This window comes from Cryptomeria japonica, chromosome 1, assembly GCF_030272615.1.
Source record: "Cryptomeria japonica chromosome 1, Sugi_1.0, whole genome shotgun sequence".
Classification (NCBI taxonomy): Eukaryota; Viridiplantae; Streptophyta; class Pinopsida; order Cupressales; family Cupressaceae; genus Cryptomeria; species Cryptomeria japonica.
In genome coordinates, this window is record NC_081405.1 from 264,232,432 (window position 1) to 264,248,532 (window position 16,101).

The 16,101-nt window shown below is 33.9% G+C and overlaps 1 protein-coding gene across 4 annotated transcripts; it reads left to right on the forward strand.

Annotated features, from left to right (window-relative positions):
• Positions 1 to 4,381: 4,381 nt before the first annotated feature.
• Positions 4,382 to 14,182, forward strand: LOC131075748 (DNA-directed RNA polymerases II, IV and V subunit 11). 4 transcript variants are annotated; one of them, XM_059217138.1, is made up of 6 exons: positions 4,382 to 4,660; positions 8,496 to 8,585; positions 11,016 to 11,094; positions 11,348 to 11,443; positions 12,602 to 12,667; positions 13,692 to 14,182. In XM_059217138.1, exons 1-6 carry the CDS (start codon positions 4,608 to 4,610, stop codon positions 13,737 to 13,739), a joined length of 432 nt encoding a protein of 143 aa, XP_059073121.1. In that variant the 5' UTR covers positions 4,382 to 4,607; the 3' UTR covers positions 13,740 to 14,182. The 4 variants fall into 4 exon arrangements, with proteins under 4 accessions (XP_059073121.1, XP_057868615.2, XP_057868616.1 ...); XM_058012632.2 differs by lacking the exon at positions 13,692 to 14,182 and adding an exon at positions 12,906 to 13,237; XM_058012633.2 differs by lacking the exon at positions 12,602 to 12,667.
• The last annotated feature ends 1,919 nt before the right edge of the window (positions 14,183 to 16,101 follow it).

Genomic DNA, 16,101 nt, shown 5'->3' on the forward strand with positions numbered 1-16,101 from the left:
GCAGCTAGGAAGGAGGTAAACCATCATTGGACATCCAATGTGGCTGTTAATATTATTTACAACTTGACTATATTGAAAGAAATGCTGGTTTACATCATCACCGTTGATTATTTCTGGAAGACTTGGCATGGAAAGCGTTACATCATCACCGTTGATTGCTTCTTGGGTCCACTCTGGTATGTCAGCTTGTGTTGACAAAGACATTCCTATTGATGTACTTTTGAAACCCTCATTTGGATGGCTAGTTTATGGGGGCAGACCTGCTTCGGTAGTTTCTGGTGTCAAACTTGTACCCTCAACCGTTGCTTGTGTTCCGCTATGGAGCTCTACAAAATCTTGAATGTCTTCCTCATTAAAACCAACCAACCACAAGCAAGCTTCCGCTGCCATATACTCTGGTTCTTCATCCCTTGAAGCGACATTATGTTCTATTCCAACAGCTGGTTGTATATCAACTGCAACCTCAAATGCCTCTGGTGTAGGAGCACCCAGGAAGACAAGGTGGAGTAGGGTCACTGATAGGCCATATGGAGGATTTGATGAAAAATGAAGACAAACAAGACCTATAAGGTCTTTAAAATGATGTAACAAGGCCATGTAAGCCATAAAAATGTAGTGAAATGCAATGTAATGATCAAAAAGTATAAATTGCCATTTTGAGCAATTAGGCCTAGAAAAGGCTAAAATTGAGGTTTTGGGGTAGAAGTGTGTTTAGGTGGATAAAATATGTTTATAAGGTCATATAATGACCATTTTAATGTTTTAGAAGGTTCAGATATAGGTTTGGAAAGTTGACATTCATAGTTGTCAAACTTGACAACTTTGAAGCAATTTTTTGTTGTCAAAAAGTTGTCAAGAATGCAAAAAGTTGTCATAAGTTAGTTATAAGTTGGTTTCAGGTTGGATTTCAGCCTAGAAGGCCTTGAGGGTTATAAATGGTTGAAATTGAATCATTTGTGAATGTTGGTAAAGGTGTTTTGATCGGGTTTGGAGTTTTGAAGCAACAAAAATCTAATTTTCATGTGTATTTTCTAGGTTTCCACGTAGAACAGTCTGATTTTCCATTGTTTTGAGTGCTTTTATGAATTAGTTTTCATTCCTTAATGGTTGGAGATGTTTATATAATTAACTAAGTTTATTTTGGATTTGGTTTGAAGTGATTTGGTTTTGTTTTGGTGAAGATGTCTAATTTCTTGTGAAAACAGTCATATCCCTGCCCTAGGGTTAATAGTGAGCATGAAAATATTTTATATTTTATTTCCAGATTGATCTAACCCCACAAATGGGTATGGTGGTGTATTATATTATATATTTTCATAATTTTTTGTTTTATGAGGCCATGCACAAGATGGCATGTGCATTGTGGAAGTAAATGTCTGAAATTTTAGGGCAGAGTGTTGCAGAAAATACAATCCTAATACGGGGGCCATATCTCACATTTCCACCATTGGATTTTCCTGAGTTTTGGATATGTTGTGTATAACCAAGTTACTAAGAATTTCACTGGAGAGATCAAATAAATTTGTTTAGTTGCAAAAGTTATAGGTGACTGTATAAGGGTCTATCAATATGACAACAAGGTGGTAGTTTTGCAATGATTTTTCTTTGTCAATGCAATGAGATAGTTTGTAAAGTCTCAAAGGGTCGTGTTTCTATTGATTGAGTATTATAAAACCATTTATGTCAACTTGATCATCAAATAGTCTTGTATTGTTAAGTTTGAGTAGGGTCCATTGAAGCTCTGCATCAGCCTCACTTGGTCTCATATCATTCTGTAATGCGTTTCGGTTAAGTGACCAAATCCCTATTCTACGGAAGCCACTGATTATATTAGCCGGTGTCAATGCTTGGGCAAAGGCCTTGCTTGCAAGAGTTGCCAACTCTTCCCTTCCAATTTCAATTTGTGGGAACTTTGACATCCATATACTCCTTTGTTGTTTGAAATAATTCTTAAAAGGTGAGAATACAAAGACATCAAGTGGCTACAGTTTGTGGCTTGTATGAGCCGAAAGAGTTACCAAATCTATACCTATCCGCCTTGCTTCTTCAATTGTATTGAAGGCTACATGGCTGCCATGACCGTCGAAGATCAGTAGGGCCCTAAGTGAGGGTGAAACTCCATCAAGGATTGATGTGTGTGTGTGTGTGTGTGTGTGTGTGTGTGTAGTCACTGTAAGTAATAGTATCAAGCATACACATTATTGTAATGATAAATAATGAAGGGGTTTTGAACAATTATGAACAATAATCAATGTTTTTTGCATTCACTATAATGATTTCGACATTATAAACAGAGAGACACTGTTTAACAACGCACCAATAAAATGAAATGATAAATAATGAAGGGGTTTCAAAGAAAACGAAGAGATATTCAGTTGTTTTGCCATTCTCTGTGAGCATTTTGACATTATTAAACATTCTTTGTGAGCATTTTGGCATTATTAAACTGTAAGAGAGCATTGAAATGAAATTGTAAATCGTATACAAAGAAATCATCAATAGACAAAGCATAATGCAGCTAGGAAGGAGGTAAACCATCATTGGACATCCAATATGGCTGTTAATATTATTTACAACTTGACTATATTGAAAGAAATGTTAGTTTATATTAATTACATCGACTATATTGAAAGAAATGTTGGTTTATTGAAAACAATATAATTTGAATTGAAAGATTTATAGCAGAACAAAGGGAATTTAGTTATTTTGTGTGTACCAACTTGAATGTGCGCACTCGAGTAAGGAATGTGTAGAGGGTATTTGTAGAGCTCAGGAATATGCAATGAATTGGATTGTAGTGAAAGTGACACGAAAAATTCTATCTTATAATATAATTCGAACGTGCAATGCATTTGATTGTGGTAGCTAGCTATTTTCAAATTTGAATTTTTGTGGGAAATAGTTGGTCATGTCATATTAAATATGCAGTCCTCCATTGCTTCGAATTGTTTAATTTTCTTCCATGCTTTGAATGAAACTTGGTTTTTTAAAATGGATTTTATGCAAATTCTTGGATATTGGGGAGCCTTACACCAGTTGTTGCAAATGCAGGTACCAAATGCAAATCCATTTAATGCATGAAACTATGAAGTGATATTTGGAAGAATGTACACTTGAGTGTCTAAAAAGTCTACAATTGATTGTTTTTATGTCATGTAATGCACCAATAGCTGTGCATATGTAATTGTAATTGGAGTACATTTGTACTCTTAAGCCACTTGCATAAAGTGGCAAATGTAAACATTAAGTTTAAAAAAAAATAAAAATGTTTATTATTTGTGCAAGATGTTTTGCATTAAAATAGGAAATGTATCGTAGTTGTTTATTTTTTTACTTTTTGGTTTTCAACTACTAATTCATTTGTGCACATGTATTGGTGTTAAAATAAATATTTACTGGTATTTTTTAATTTATGTACTGACAATTTTTTTTTTATATTTTGGAGGGTCAACATGGTATTAAGGTGATGGTTATTGGAACTATTTCAGTGATTGGTACTCTTCCCCTACCTCTCTATCTCTATATATCACTTTGTATCTCTGTCCTTATCTTTCTATCTCCCCCTCTCTCCTCTCTCTCTTTAGCCCCTATCTTTATCTCCTTTATTGCCATCTCCTTATCCCCCTCTCTCAAACTCTCCCTCCCCTCTTAGCATGTAAATTATTTGTTTATTTAAATTAGCATGCAATTAAAAAGTAGGAATAACCACTGGGTTCCATTTTATTCCTTTTCTCTGGGTAATATCCATACATGTAGGGGAAATGACCTAATAGTTGAGCATGTACCAATTGTTGTGAGAGTTGTTGATACCTTTTGTTTCAAAAATTGAACAAATAAAGCCTATTGTTTGAAACAAAAAATATCAATTTTTGTTAGGAAATGTACCAATAGTTGTTAAGAAATGTACCAATATTGTAAAAAGTAACCAATCAGGTGATGCCATATCAGCTGCACAACTATTGGGGTCTCTTTTGCATGTCTATTGGTCTCACTTTTTTTGGGCGCTGTTTTAGACACTTTGGCAAAAAGCATGCTGATGTGGCATCATATTTGATGATGTGGCCTTGAAACCTTAGTTATAAGCAAGGGACTTGCCAAGTAAGCTGCTGTAAAAAAATCAAAATGATTTGAAATTTCCAATTAAGATTTTGAGAAGCGCAAAGTTAGGGTGCACAACCACTGAATCCCTTCCCCTACCTAACTACCTAGTAATTTGAAATTATTTTGTTCAATATGAAACCCAAAAGGCGCATTTATGCCTCGTACGGATTGTTTTGATTGTGAAGATTCGTGTAGATTTGCAACCATTTTTGTTGTCTTTTCACACTTTCCATGGAGACTCTCTTTTAATACCTATAGCTTTACAAAAAATCTCGTGTAAAGGACGTACACCTTTACGGAAATGAACTGTGTCTTTCTCCAATGAATAGCCGCCAAAACATCAGCCACCCTGAAATAGCTAAGCCAAGTGTCACCAACATACCCACTTATAATTGAAACGCCAAGCGACTTTGAAGCCAAGGAAGACTCATTTCGATTGTGTGACTCTGTTTAGAAAGCTCTGTTAGAAAGCTCCAAATTTAGACGAGGGTTTTGATACAATCGCCATGAATGCTCCAGATCGCTACGAGCGCTTTGTTGTGCCTGATGGCATGCAAAAGTAAGTAGTAGCGCAGTTCTTAAGATTTTTCTTTTGGGTTTCTGGTCTTAGAAGTTAAGAGAATCACCTAAATTCTCTCTATTTTGAACATATAAATTGTCCATGGCTGTGTGTTGTTGGTTGCCATAAATTACAAGCAGTAAAACGGACATTGCAAAATTCTTTAAGTTGAATGACTTGCTGTACATGCATGCTGCCTGTTAAGCGCTGCATTTTACTGCTTTCGTATGTTTTGAATGTCTGGTGAACTATTTATAGCTCGTTTGGTGTAATTATTATGTACGGTGTTTTGAATGTCTGGTTAACTAGTTGAGGGTTTGCAAGATTGCGAGGTTTTCCTTTTTAGTTTTCAGTTTTGTTTTCTCCTCTGCGTTGTATAGTTCAACGATTGTAATTATTGCCGATATTTTGAGCAATTACGTACTGTTTTGAACATTCTACGTAGCTGGTGGAGCATTGTTAAAGTTTGCGAGCCTTGTACAGCTCAAAGAGTGGAACTATTTGTGGTATTTTGACTTATTTCATTGTGTCTTACGTTTCTTTAGTTGACATAGCAAGGGTTTTTAAGCCTGCGAGTTTTATGTTTTTCCTTCCGTTACTGTGCATTTTGATAGCTCAAACAAGTGTAATTTTAATAATACTTGTGGTGTTTTAATTTGATATGCTGTCCCTTTTTAAGTGTTTGCTGTAAGGGTTTTATTCGTGGTATCTATAGAGTTATTGGTTTTAGTGATGTAACGTATTTTATTTTATCGCATGTTGTTTGTGAGTTTTACTTTTATGTTTTTTTTAAATCCTGTGTTGTGTTTGTTCTCTGTGATTTGTAGCTCAAATAGCATAAATGCATACGGTCATTGGCTAGTTTGGAATGTTTTAGGTGACTACGTATGGGTTTATAAAATACTAATGGTATTTAAATTCTTTTTTTTTGTATGGAGTTTAATTTAATCTGCTTTCGTTGCTCAAATAGTTTAATTACTCAAGTTTTCTGAGCATGTTAATTGCGTACTGTTGAGAGTGTTGATTTTTGTAGGGTTTTGGTTTATTGGTCTTAGTTCTTAGTCTTACATGGCTCATGTTTCGCAATTTTTTCACGAAGTTTAAGTATTTACATGTTCTCTTGTTTTTGTGTCGTGTTTTGGGTTTCTGAATTTTCTGGCTGAAACGATATATTTATTGTTGTGTTTTTTATTTACTCATTGCATTTGGTTTGTGAGTGTTCATTGCCAGGGTTCTGGTTTTGGCGTTTGTAGCATAAATAATGCAACTATTTATGTGTTTTGAATTGTTGTTTTACTGTTCAGAACGTTTTTACTTAACTAGTTGAGGATTTTAAAACTATTTTGGGCTTTGCTGGGCTTGGAAACTTGTCAGGGCTTTATTCATGATGCTTTTTTAGCTCGAATTAGGTAATTAAAAAACATATATCCTGACTTCTAATTTTCTGCACAACATCTAGTTCAAATACTGTAATTGCTCACAAATGTGTAGTGTGAGGGTTTTAAACCCTGCCTGGGTTTCATTTTCTACATTGTTTAGCTCACACATTGTAATCATGTATGATGTGTTAATTACTTGCCATTGTAATTAATTTTTCTACCGTGAGTAGTTCGGCGTCTTAAATAGTGTAATTCCCCATAATATTTGAATTATCTCTTTGCCACTATTTATAATTTGTTTATTTTAGGGTTTTACTGTTTTCTTAGAAAGTAGGGGTATCATTCTTTTGCGCTTTAAGGTAAGTCTTTTTAAGCTTGTGAGATTATTCTCGCTTCTTGCTTACTATTTTGTAGTTTAAATAAAGTAACATTTTGCAGTTAAAATAAAGAAACTCTTTGGAGTTCAAATATTGTAGTTAGTTGCAACATTTTGAAATATTACATGGCTAGTGTTGAATCTCTTTGTTATTGATGTAAAGGGTATTAGGATTCTGAGTCTTATTCCCGTTTTGCTTTATTTACTTTTTGTCTTCTTGCTCTCAGAGTGTAAGTATTTAGAATCAGCCAAGTGTTAGTGTTTATAAGTTTTAACTGGGAGGTCCTAGTACATTTTATGAGGGTTTTATTCTTTTAATTTGTAGACCAAACGTAGCAATTGTTTAGGGTGTCATTAACCATTGTTACTGGTTGGTAATGCATTACTTAACTAGGGTAAAGCCAAGAGGTTTTGAAGTCTTGTTATGGCTTTCTTGGAGTTGAACCTTAGTCTTGCTTAGCATTAGCATTATACCACAACACTTAAAATTGGCTAAGGTGATAAATCTTCTTAGGTTTTGATCCTGTTATCTATCTAAAATGGTGCAACCATAAATTGTGTTTTGAATTATTAGTTGCTTGAGTAATTTATTTCTTGATTCACAGCATTTTGCTGGCTCAAATGGTTCTACGATATTTGAATTGTAGCTTTGGTAGGTTTCTTTGTTTTTTTGGCTTACGAGGTTTTTAAGGCTAATAAGGGGCTTTATTTTTTTTTTAATTTTTAGAGCTTAAAATTCAAACAGTATATCCATTAAATAGTGCTATAAATTATTACACTATTAGTGCGTTCAACTTTCAGTTTTCACTAAACTCGAGAATTGTGTGGTTTTTATTTCTAACAAGCCTTTATTTCTATGCTAGCTCAATTAATGTAATTATATGTTTTTAATTCTGCTAGCCTATGATTCAACTTGTTTTAAAATTTGCATAGGTACAGGTAGGCACCATTGGGATATAAAGTGATTTACTATTTTTGCACCTCCTTTTATGGTTTTAGTAGTTTGTCTCTATCTGCATGGTAGTTCTTCTTCTTTTGGCTATTTAATGTTTAACGCTTGTGTTTAGTGAATATATTGGAGAGAGGCCCGTTGACCTGTAGTTGCTCAAGCAGTTAAACTGTTTCTTGTATATCATTTTTTGGTTACATGATTTCAATTATGATTTGTTCATTTTGCTATAAGGATTTTTAAAACTTGCAAGACTTTTTATTGCTTAATTAATTATTTTTAGTGTTTTGGGCTATATTGCAAGTGTTTTGAGCTTTCCTAAGTAGGCTAGAATTATAAAGCTTGTTAGAGTTTCATTTTCTGTGGTTTTGTTACCAAATACTGTAATTATATATGTTGTTTTGAATTATATATATATAGGAATTGGTGATTAGGCACCCACTTAGAAGGCACTGAAACAAACCTAGCAAAAACTCTCAGGGCTTAAAATTTTGGGGTAAAGTGTAGTGCATTTCATTGTAGACATGGAAGTGGGTTTGGTTCCTTAATATGGTTACACTGGACCATACCTTAAGGTCTCCCATAGCGAAACATGGTGGGTTTTTGTCTACACATTGCCATATGTGTGATCCCTATCTCTAGGCGCCCTCATGGACATGACAAGGGGTGCTCTGCCTGGTGGGATTTGAATCTGGGTCTATGGTGTGAAACTCGTCATTCCCTACTGTTAGACCTAATGTTGGGCAAAAATTGGGCAAAATTGTGGGGTGTTTCATAGCAAACACTGGGGTGAGCTTGGTTCCTTTATATGTATTTTCTATTGAATTCTTACTTGTCTGTTTTTAAAGGCTTTGTTTGGTTTACCATCTCTGCATAATTGCTCTTTTCTCTTTTGCGGTATCTATTATTTTATGTTTGATGTTTGCATTTGATCAGTGTTAGGGTTCAGGGGAAATGCACGGACACTATATGTATTCTTTTTGTGTTTTGTTTGTCTGATTGAGTTGTTGTTATTGATAAAAGGTGGAGTGGGATTCAATGCCTCCTGTTTGTTGTGACTTTCACTTATTTTTTATGTTTGTTATTCCGGCTCTTCCTAAGAGGAAAACCTTGGATATGTTTTGTTTCCAGAGTTACTTATGAAAGGGACATGAAAATCATGAATGCTGCATCATTCACCATCCAGAGAGAAGACCATACAATCGGTAACATTCTTCGTATGTAAGTACTTTTCCAGTATATCTGATTCTATAATGGGTTCTTAAGTAGTTCTTTCTAAAAAAAGAGGGTACATTATCTAATTGTAATTGAAGACTTCTGAAAAAATCAATGTGTAAGCTATATGTTCAAAACCAAGCAGGGAAAACTAGCACTTTTTGGTGTTCTTCAAAAAAGTGGAAACTTCTGACTATATCGCACAGGTTACAAAATCTTTGTTATGGAGTTGATATCTAGCAGTGGAATGCATCTTTCTCGTTACAGTAACTGGACTCTTTCAGCATAGTAGAGTTGGAAACTTGGTAGTTTTTGGCAGTAACTGTTATGGAAGCCAATTACAGCTTTGAACTATATCTAACTACACATATAAAAAAGCAGGCAGGTCATTTTCACTTTATACAGTGTTTGTTCTGAACTCAGCGCCCTGCTTATTTGTTCTTATAGCCAAATTGCTTTATTCACCTTTTCTAGAACACTGCCTGTTAAGCTGCTCAGCCATCCCTTGCTATGAAGGTCCTTACAAAAATACCTATCAGACTTAACACTCCTATGAGATAATTGAAACGTAAAGTAAGATAATCCTCAGGCTGACATCAGACAGGCACAGGGAAAGCACCATTAACTTAGCATGAATTTTCATGTAGAAGCATGGAGAGCCTGGCCAATGTGGTGCTTGAAGCTCTGTTGTCTCATGGTTATTCCTCTGCCTTAGGACTACGCTATGATGTGCATTGATGTGTGTTGAATATGACGGAAAAGGCGTACCGCTCAACAATGGATTGGTTGATTTTCTACTACCACAACAAGACTCTCCATGGTCTATTTTATGAATCATTGATTCATGCAGTTGGATTTGAACTCCAAAATTGCCTGTATAGTTTGCTAGTTAGTCTCTAAAGGAATGATTGAGTCTACTGTTTTCAAGATTCTATGAAAGAGATTGGCCTTTTCTCTCCACTCTAGTTGCTTGCATCTTATTGTTGTAGGATCTAGGTTAGAGTATGGCCGCTCAGTGGTTGGAACTATCACGATGCTGGATTGCAGATCTATTATTTTGGTAGTTCTCACTGGTTCAATATGTTAAAATGACTAAGTTCTCACTATTATTTTGAATTGTTCCTGTTTTTTAGTTTCCTTACATGTATCATGGATAGGCATTCTTCTTAGAGAAAATTGTCTCTATCAGTGGTCTGCAAGTGTGTGCTAACTTAATGAGTTTGGGAGGTCTTTTATCTGCTGGGTAGGGTGGAGTACTTTGAGAATCAATAAAAAGAGCATGAAATAGCTTTATTTAGTAAAATTCCCATTTCCATTTAGTTGAAAAAGAAAGCTTAATTGGTGAGCATAAAGAAAGGAATCTAAGATGTTAAGGATTCACTACGAGTCTCATGTAATGCATCTAATTATAGTTTCTAAATTGTATTTGAAGGGCATTAAAGGTGTGAAATTTCTCTAGTCCTAACCTACTATCATGTCAACTTTTGCATAGTTTTGTTTTGTTATAAAAAAGCTCTCTTGGTGGAGACCCTTAAGATCAAATATAATTGCTGCAATGTAAGATATTGGTTGCAGTCATTAGATGTTTTATTTTTCAACAGAAACAGTAATGCTGATTGTAGACGGCACTGACATGAGCTCTGAGCAAACAGATTAAGGAAGTTGTGTCTGCATTTTTTAGTTCTTCAAAGGATTCTTTGAAGATAATACATGCCAGATTAGCATGGGAAGAACGCTAAGTGAGTATAATAAATCTAGAAAAGGAAAACTTGGAGAAAGAGACAGGACAACAGAACTATAAATATCGTTCTATTATGTTTTTTAAGAGCCTCAGAAAGGGTGGAAATTCAATAGAATTAGAAAAGATAAAATAGATTTTCTGTACTTTAAGACATTAGGAGTTATAAATCGATGTTTAATAGAATTATCAGTACTGCCTTTAGATGTCATTGACAGGAACTTTAAACGAACAGGAAAACTATCTGACATTTTTAGTCCTTTTGAGACTTCTTTTTAAGGTAATGTACACTGGATTAGTCATTTTTACTTTTAGTCATTCTTAGCAATCTTGAGAATAGAAATTTGGAGGCAGAGACAGGGGAACAAAGCGATGCAGGCTGATGAAATGGAAAAGCAAGTTTTAGTTACTTATGCGGGAGGGTATTTTCTGACATTACGTTAATAGAGCAAATTGCCCTTTTGCAACAGATGACACCTTATATTTTAAGAACTGTTCTATAACTATTAACTTTTTAGTTTTTAGCAAGCAACAAATATATACTTAAATTTTTTAACGCTAACAAATTATTTTGGAGGAAATAGCTAAGCTTGCAATCAAAATAAATTCATTTCTTCATTATATCTATGTTGGAAGAGGCTCTTTTTGAGGTCTACTTGGATTTGAAATTATTTAACCTTGTGTGGCTTTGAGTGCAGGCAATTGCACAGAGATCCAAATGTTCTTTTTGCTGGTTACAAGTTGCCACATCCACTGGACTACAAAATTATTGTCAAGGTTATTTTCTTTGTTTTAAAAACTAGTTAAACTTGGTCCCATGCCTTTCTTGTTCTTTGAAGCCTTAAGAATTATGTTCTCTTTCTTTTAACTTAAAGATTGGATTCAAGCTTTATGGCCTGGTCCAAGCAACCTCCTTTTATCTGTCAAAAATTGTTTAAAATCTCAAGAAAATGTGGTTATTGAAAAGTAGGAGTGTATAGTGTTTGTTTATATGGGTTCTGTTTAGTAATAAATTTTCTTGGCTTTCCAGGTTCAAACTACTAGCCAGTCTTCTCCCATGCAAGCATACAACTTGGCAATTAATGACCTTGATAAAGAGCTTGATCATTTAAAAGCTGCTGTGAAGGTATTGATCATTATTCTTTCTTCTTATGAATATTATCTCTGTATAGTTCCGGCTACTTTTGTGCTATTTCAGCTCAATCTTTCTAATTACATTTACCTTCTCCATTCCCCTGTAAATGAGTACATGAGTTTGCTGAACCTATTATTAAATGGTAAACTGCTTATATTGCCCTTTAAATGAATACTTGAGGTCGTTGACCCTGTTATTGAGTGGTAAACTGTTTGTATTATCTATTATTAAAGCTCAGAAGAAAAAGAGAAAAGTATAACATAATTATAATCACAAAGGTTCCATTAAATCTGGTTCTCATGTATCTTCATGTTCTAACCAGCATGATTGATCTTTTTATGATCGATGTGTGAATCCTGAATATCCACAAGGGTTTACATGATTGTTCCTTAAGTATTTAAGTTCTGAGTTTGAATTTTTTTATATAATTTCTAAATTTATTATAGTTTTGCTTTCATAATCCATTGGATTGTCATTTTCTTTATTTGCTTAGTTTTTTGAAGACTACATTTCTGATTGTAGTATTTTTTTTATGTACTTGTTGATCGGACATTTTGAAGTTTGAACTAGCTTTTAGAGATCCATGGAATGAAGTCTTTCGAGTATAGCATAACCTTATTTTCTCTTTTAAGGTTTGTAAATTTAGTCATGGGTTGGTTCTTTGGTGTTTACTTCTCTACTTTCTGTGCTTGGGTTTCTAATGAGTAATGACTATATTCCTCAGGTGTATTGTTGTATAGCGTCAATGTACTTGAAGATGGTGTCATCTGAACGAACTTTAAATATCTGTGGGAAGGATCTCGTATTCTTTATGCTAGGATAAATGTTTCTTTGCACCAAACGTTGGCATTCCATAGAATTTATACCCTGGAAAGCAACAGAGGTATAAATTTATAATCAAAGGGTTGATGCGTATCTTTACCATTTTTTAATCTCTTCTGCATGTTTATGCTGTGAAAGTGGTCTCCTTTTTTTAATCGTTCTTTTGCATGGTTAGTCTGTCTTAATGCTGTTTAGCCTTTCTGGAATAGGTTGTTCTTGAGCTACTTCCATTTTTTAGCCTTTTTCAGTGAACACCCGTTTTTATTTTTTCAAATTCATTTTTGGCTTTCCATTAAGGTTGTCTTAATGCTGTATTTTCGTCTCCAGGAGGAGTCAATGGTGTACCTCATCACCAATGCATCATTTGACCACACCTTCCAGCTTGCTTTGAAGGTAGAAGCAAAATAGCAAAAAAACATTAAAGTCTTGCTGATCTTTTGTCTCCTCGATTTAAGGTGCCAAAGTATTTTCACTACCTTGAACTGACTTTGGGATGTCATCAAGTACACAATATGCATGGAGCCCTGTGATGTTTGGGATATGGTCTTTAGGATGGTTTTGTTTAACTTTCTACCAGTGGTTGATCTTGCAAATATCATAGGTTATGACAAATCCTATTTGATCTTTCTAGGGTCACTTCTTCAATGATTTGAGCTTTCAAAAAATGTATCAAAGTGATTTGAGTTTGATGGAAAGCGGATGCATCAGGTTTGGTCTATGAGTGATATCAACTCGGTAGTATCTTTAGCATCCATTGAATAATTCATGTATATATGTTAGGGTTTTTATTAGCCAGTTGATTGATGAATTACTACCATTCAAAACAGCCTAATATCTTCAACACATTTTTTGAAGAAACAGTATGACCAGAATTAACGATTGCTTTTATATTTTAGCTTGAGAAAACATTTTCCCGTTTCTCAGCATGAGCATTGGATTGGAGGTGATTATGTTCGTAGTAAATTTGGTTCTGTATCCTCCAACTACATGATTTTTAAATTTTGGTTCAAAGTTGCTACTAAGTACAAAAGTTGTGCCTAATTTTTAAAGAATTCTTTGTAGCCAAAAAATCCAGCTTCTATTGATTGACCTCCAGTCATAGGCATCAAACTTGAGGCATGATGATGGAACTTCTGAACTTCTGTGTATATTAGTTTGACTATCGTTATTTTTAAAATTGTGTATCAAGGTCCATTTTTACTAGAGATGTAAAAGTTGGTCCACTTCTTCCAGAAACGAACTGCCTATTTAAACATCTACTACCTACAGCTATTTGGGAGTACGCACACAAGCTATTAAATATGAGCTTCTGTTTGCTTTTTTTCATGGTCTTGACTGAACAGAAGAATTTAATTTCCAATATGCTTACTCTCGATTGGATTTTTTCGAAGTGAGCCATTTTCGTTTTACTGGACAGGCTGAATTGGACCGTCTTGAGGGTGAGAACATGAGCAAGTATTCTTGATGGGAAAACAGAGTTCGGAAAATTTTGATGGGAATTGCAGAAGAATTACATCTGATGCCTTGAAAACTTGAATATTTGTACTCAATAGGGAAGTGTAGACGTACTGGCAGCTGTTGGGAAGGGTATGTGTATCTGTCTGTAAATTTGGGGATTTAGTTCTGAATATCAGCTGACTGACCAGGACATTCAGAAAATTCAAACTATGCGATGCATATCGGTGAAATATGGATGCAGGTCTGTTTGTAACAATGTAAATGGTAGCGTGTTAGTATTGGGCTTATGTTTTGTTTGTAAATTTGGATAAGTAAATAACCATACCGATGTATTTCAGGAAACAAGATGTTGATTTCAATTACAAAAAACATTTCACATGTAGGTCCTTTTCAATGTCCTAGGTGGAATGCGAAATTGATTTCAAATAATATTTCTTTCATTGTGAAAAATTTGTCTTTTGCTACAGAATCCTTTGGAAATGCCAGGTAATGTTTTTAGGGATACCATTCTTATAGTCAAATGCATGATTGATGGATTTATCCCGATTGGTAGCAAGCATTTCTCATAAAGCTTCCTAATTGGTTAAAGTGTGGAAATTAGTTTTTAGAAAATAATAGAGAATGGTGGTTTAGAATAATTCATCTTCCTAGTCAAAACCCTTGAAAATAATGTCAATCAATCCAACCCCTTCAAAAGATTATAATTAGGCCGATGATAATGTTTACCCAGAGTCCATTTTAGTTTTTGAACTTTCATGTGAATTACTGTTGAAGGTTGACCTGCTGATACAAATTTATCAGCCAAATGATTCAAAGGTTTGCATTTATTGTTATTATTGTTGAAAACTGCGTTTTAGATCACCACAATGATAGATCTCGCATATTTGACTACGTTATTTGTAATTGCATTGTAGGTGCAATTTACAAGCTAAAATCCTAAAAATAGGTTTTTGATGAAATAGCTTCATATTTTTTACTCATCTTTAATAGGTGGAAAAATCATTTCTAATATATATACTTTAGATGAGATAAATCTAAATTTTTTACTTATTTATATGGACTGAGAAATCATTTCTATCATGCATCTACGAAGTGGGGATTGACGGCTAATGATGAATTAAATTAAATGTGGAATTTTGAAGTGTGCGAGAATGATAATTATAGCCGATAGGCTATTTTATGGGGAGGAACTCCCCACCGGAAATGTCTCACGCCTGAGATGATCTACGCCAGAAAATTTGTTTACGTGCTGTGGGTTTAGGCCTACGTAATGTCTGCTTTGGGTTTGGAATCCATTGAATAATTTTTAGTAAGAGGGTTCAGCTAGGATTAGGTGAAGATTTAGTATTTATTGGTCAGCATGACTACATGTTCCATGTCGTTGGTGGAAGATCAGGGGCACTGGATTAGCACGGAATTTACTCAGGCTAGCTGAAAAGTCGAAGGCATGCAACATGGTCAGAATAAAAAAATATATTTGTTAGTTTGTGATAAACTGAATAACATAGCTGACGAACTTTGTATTCCCCACAAATAGGCAGGCTTTTGATGCGCTGTTTAAAAGGCACTTTAGACTTGGTGGGTCACATATTGCTTTTAAGTTTCCAGTGAGGTATTCTAGCAGATTCTTTCTAGCACTTCAAAAATTGGGATGAGCCACAGGCTGCGAATCATTCAAGTTTTATGTTGCGAGAGCCTTTAATGAATCAAAGGAATGAATGAATAATTATGATAGGTAGTTTCCTTGATTCTATACGTAATACCTCACCTAGGTGATGCTAAAATGGGAGTTAAGAGTAAATCTGCACTTTATCTTTGGAGGGTAAGTTGCTTGGTGAAATCCTATTCCTAATTGAATATGATAAATTATAAATTAATTGAAATAAAATAAATTAGATGTCTTAAAAAAGAAGATAAAATTAGAATTATGTAGTTTTAAATTGATGAAGCTATATTATATTTAATGTATTAATGACCTACTATTTTAAATATTTGAATTGGGTATGATAACTTAATTGAAATGAAGTAATTATATGTCTTAAAAATAAAAAGATAAAATTAGAGTCATTGTATTCTAAATTGATGGAAATCAAATTTTATTTAAAAGCAGATTTTATTTAATGAATAGCAATAGTTTATAATTAAGAATATGATTTTGGATTATGAATTAGAATGTATAAATAATTAAAACAAGAAATTGAATGTTTAAAATACAATCTTAATAATGATTTTATTCACGAGTATGATTTATTATTGATTTCTAAATAATTAAAACAAGAAATTGAATGTTTAAAATACAATTATAATAATGATTTTGATTTGTTATTGATTTCTACAATTATATCTTTCATACCTAAAATTAATATATT

Coding starts and splice junctions, on each gene's coding strand:
- LOC131075748 (XM_058012632.2), top strand. CDS start 4,608: ATGAATGCTCCAGATCGCTACGAGCGCTTTGTTGTGCCTGATGGCATG. Junction 11,095..11,347: donor ACTACAAAATTATTGTCAAG/GTTATTTTCTTT, acceptor TTGGCTTTCCAG/GTTCAAACTACTAGCCAGTC. Junction 11,444..12,601: donor ATTTAAAAGCTGCTGTGAAG/GTATTGATCATT, acceptor TTTCGTCTCCAG/GAGGAGTCAATGGTGTACCT.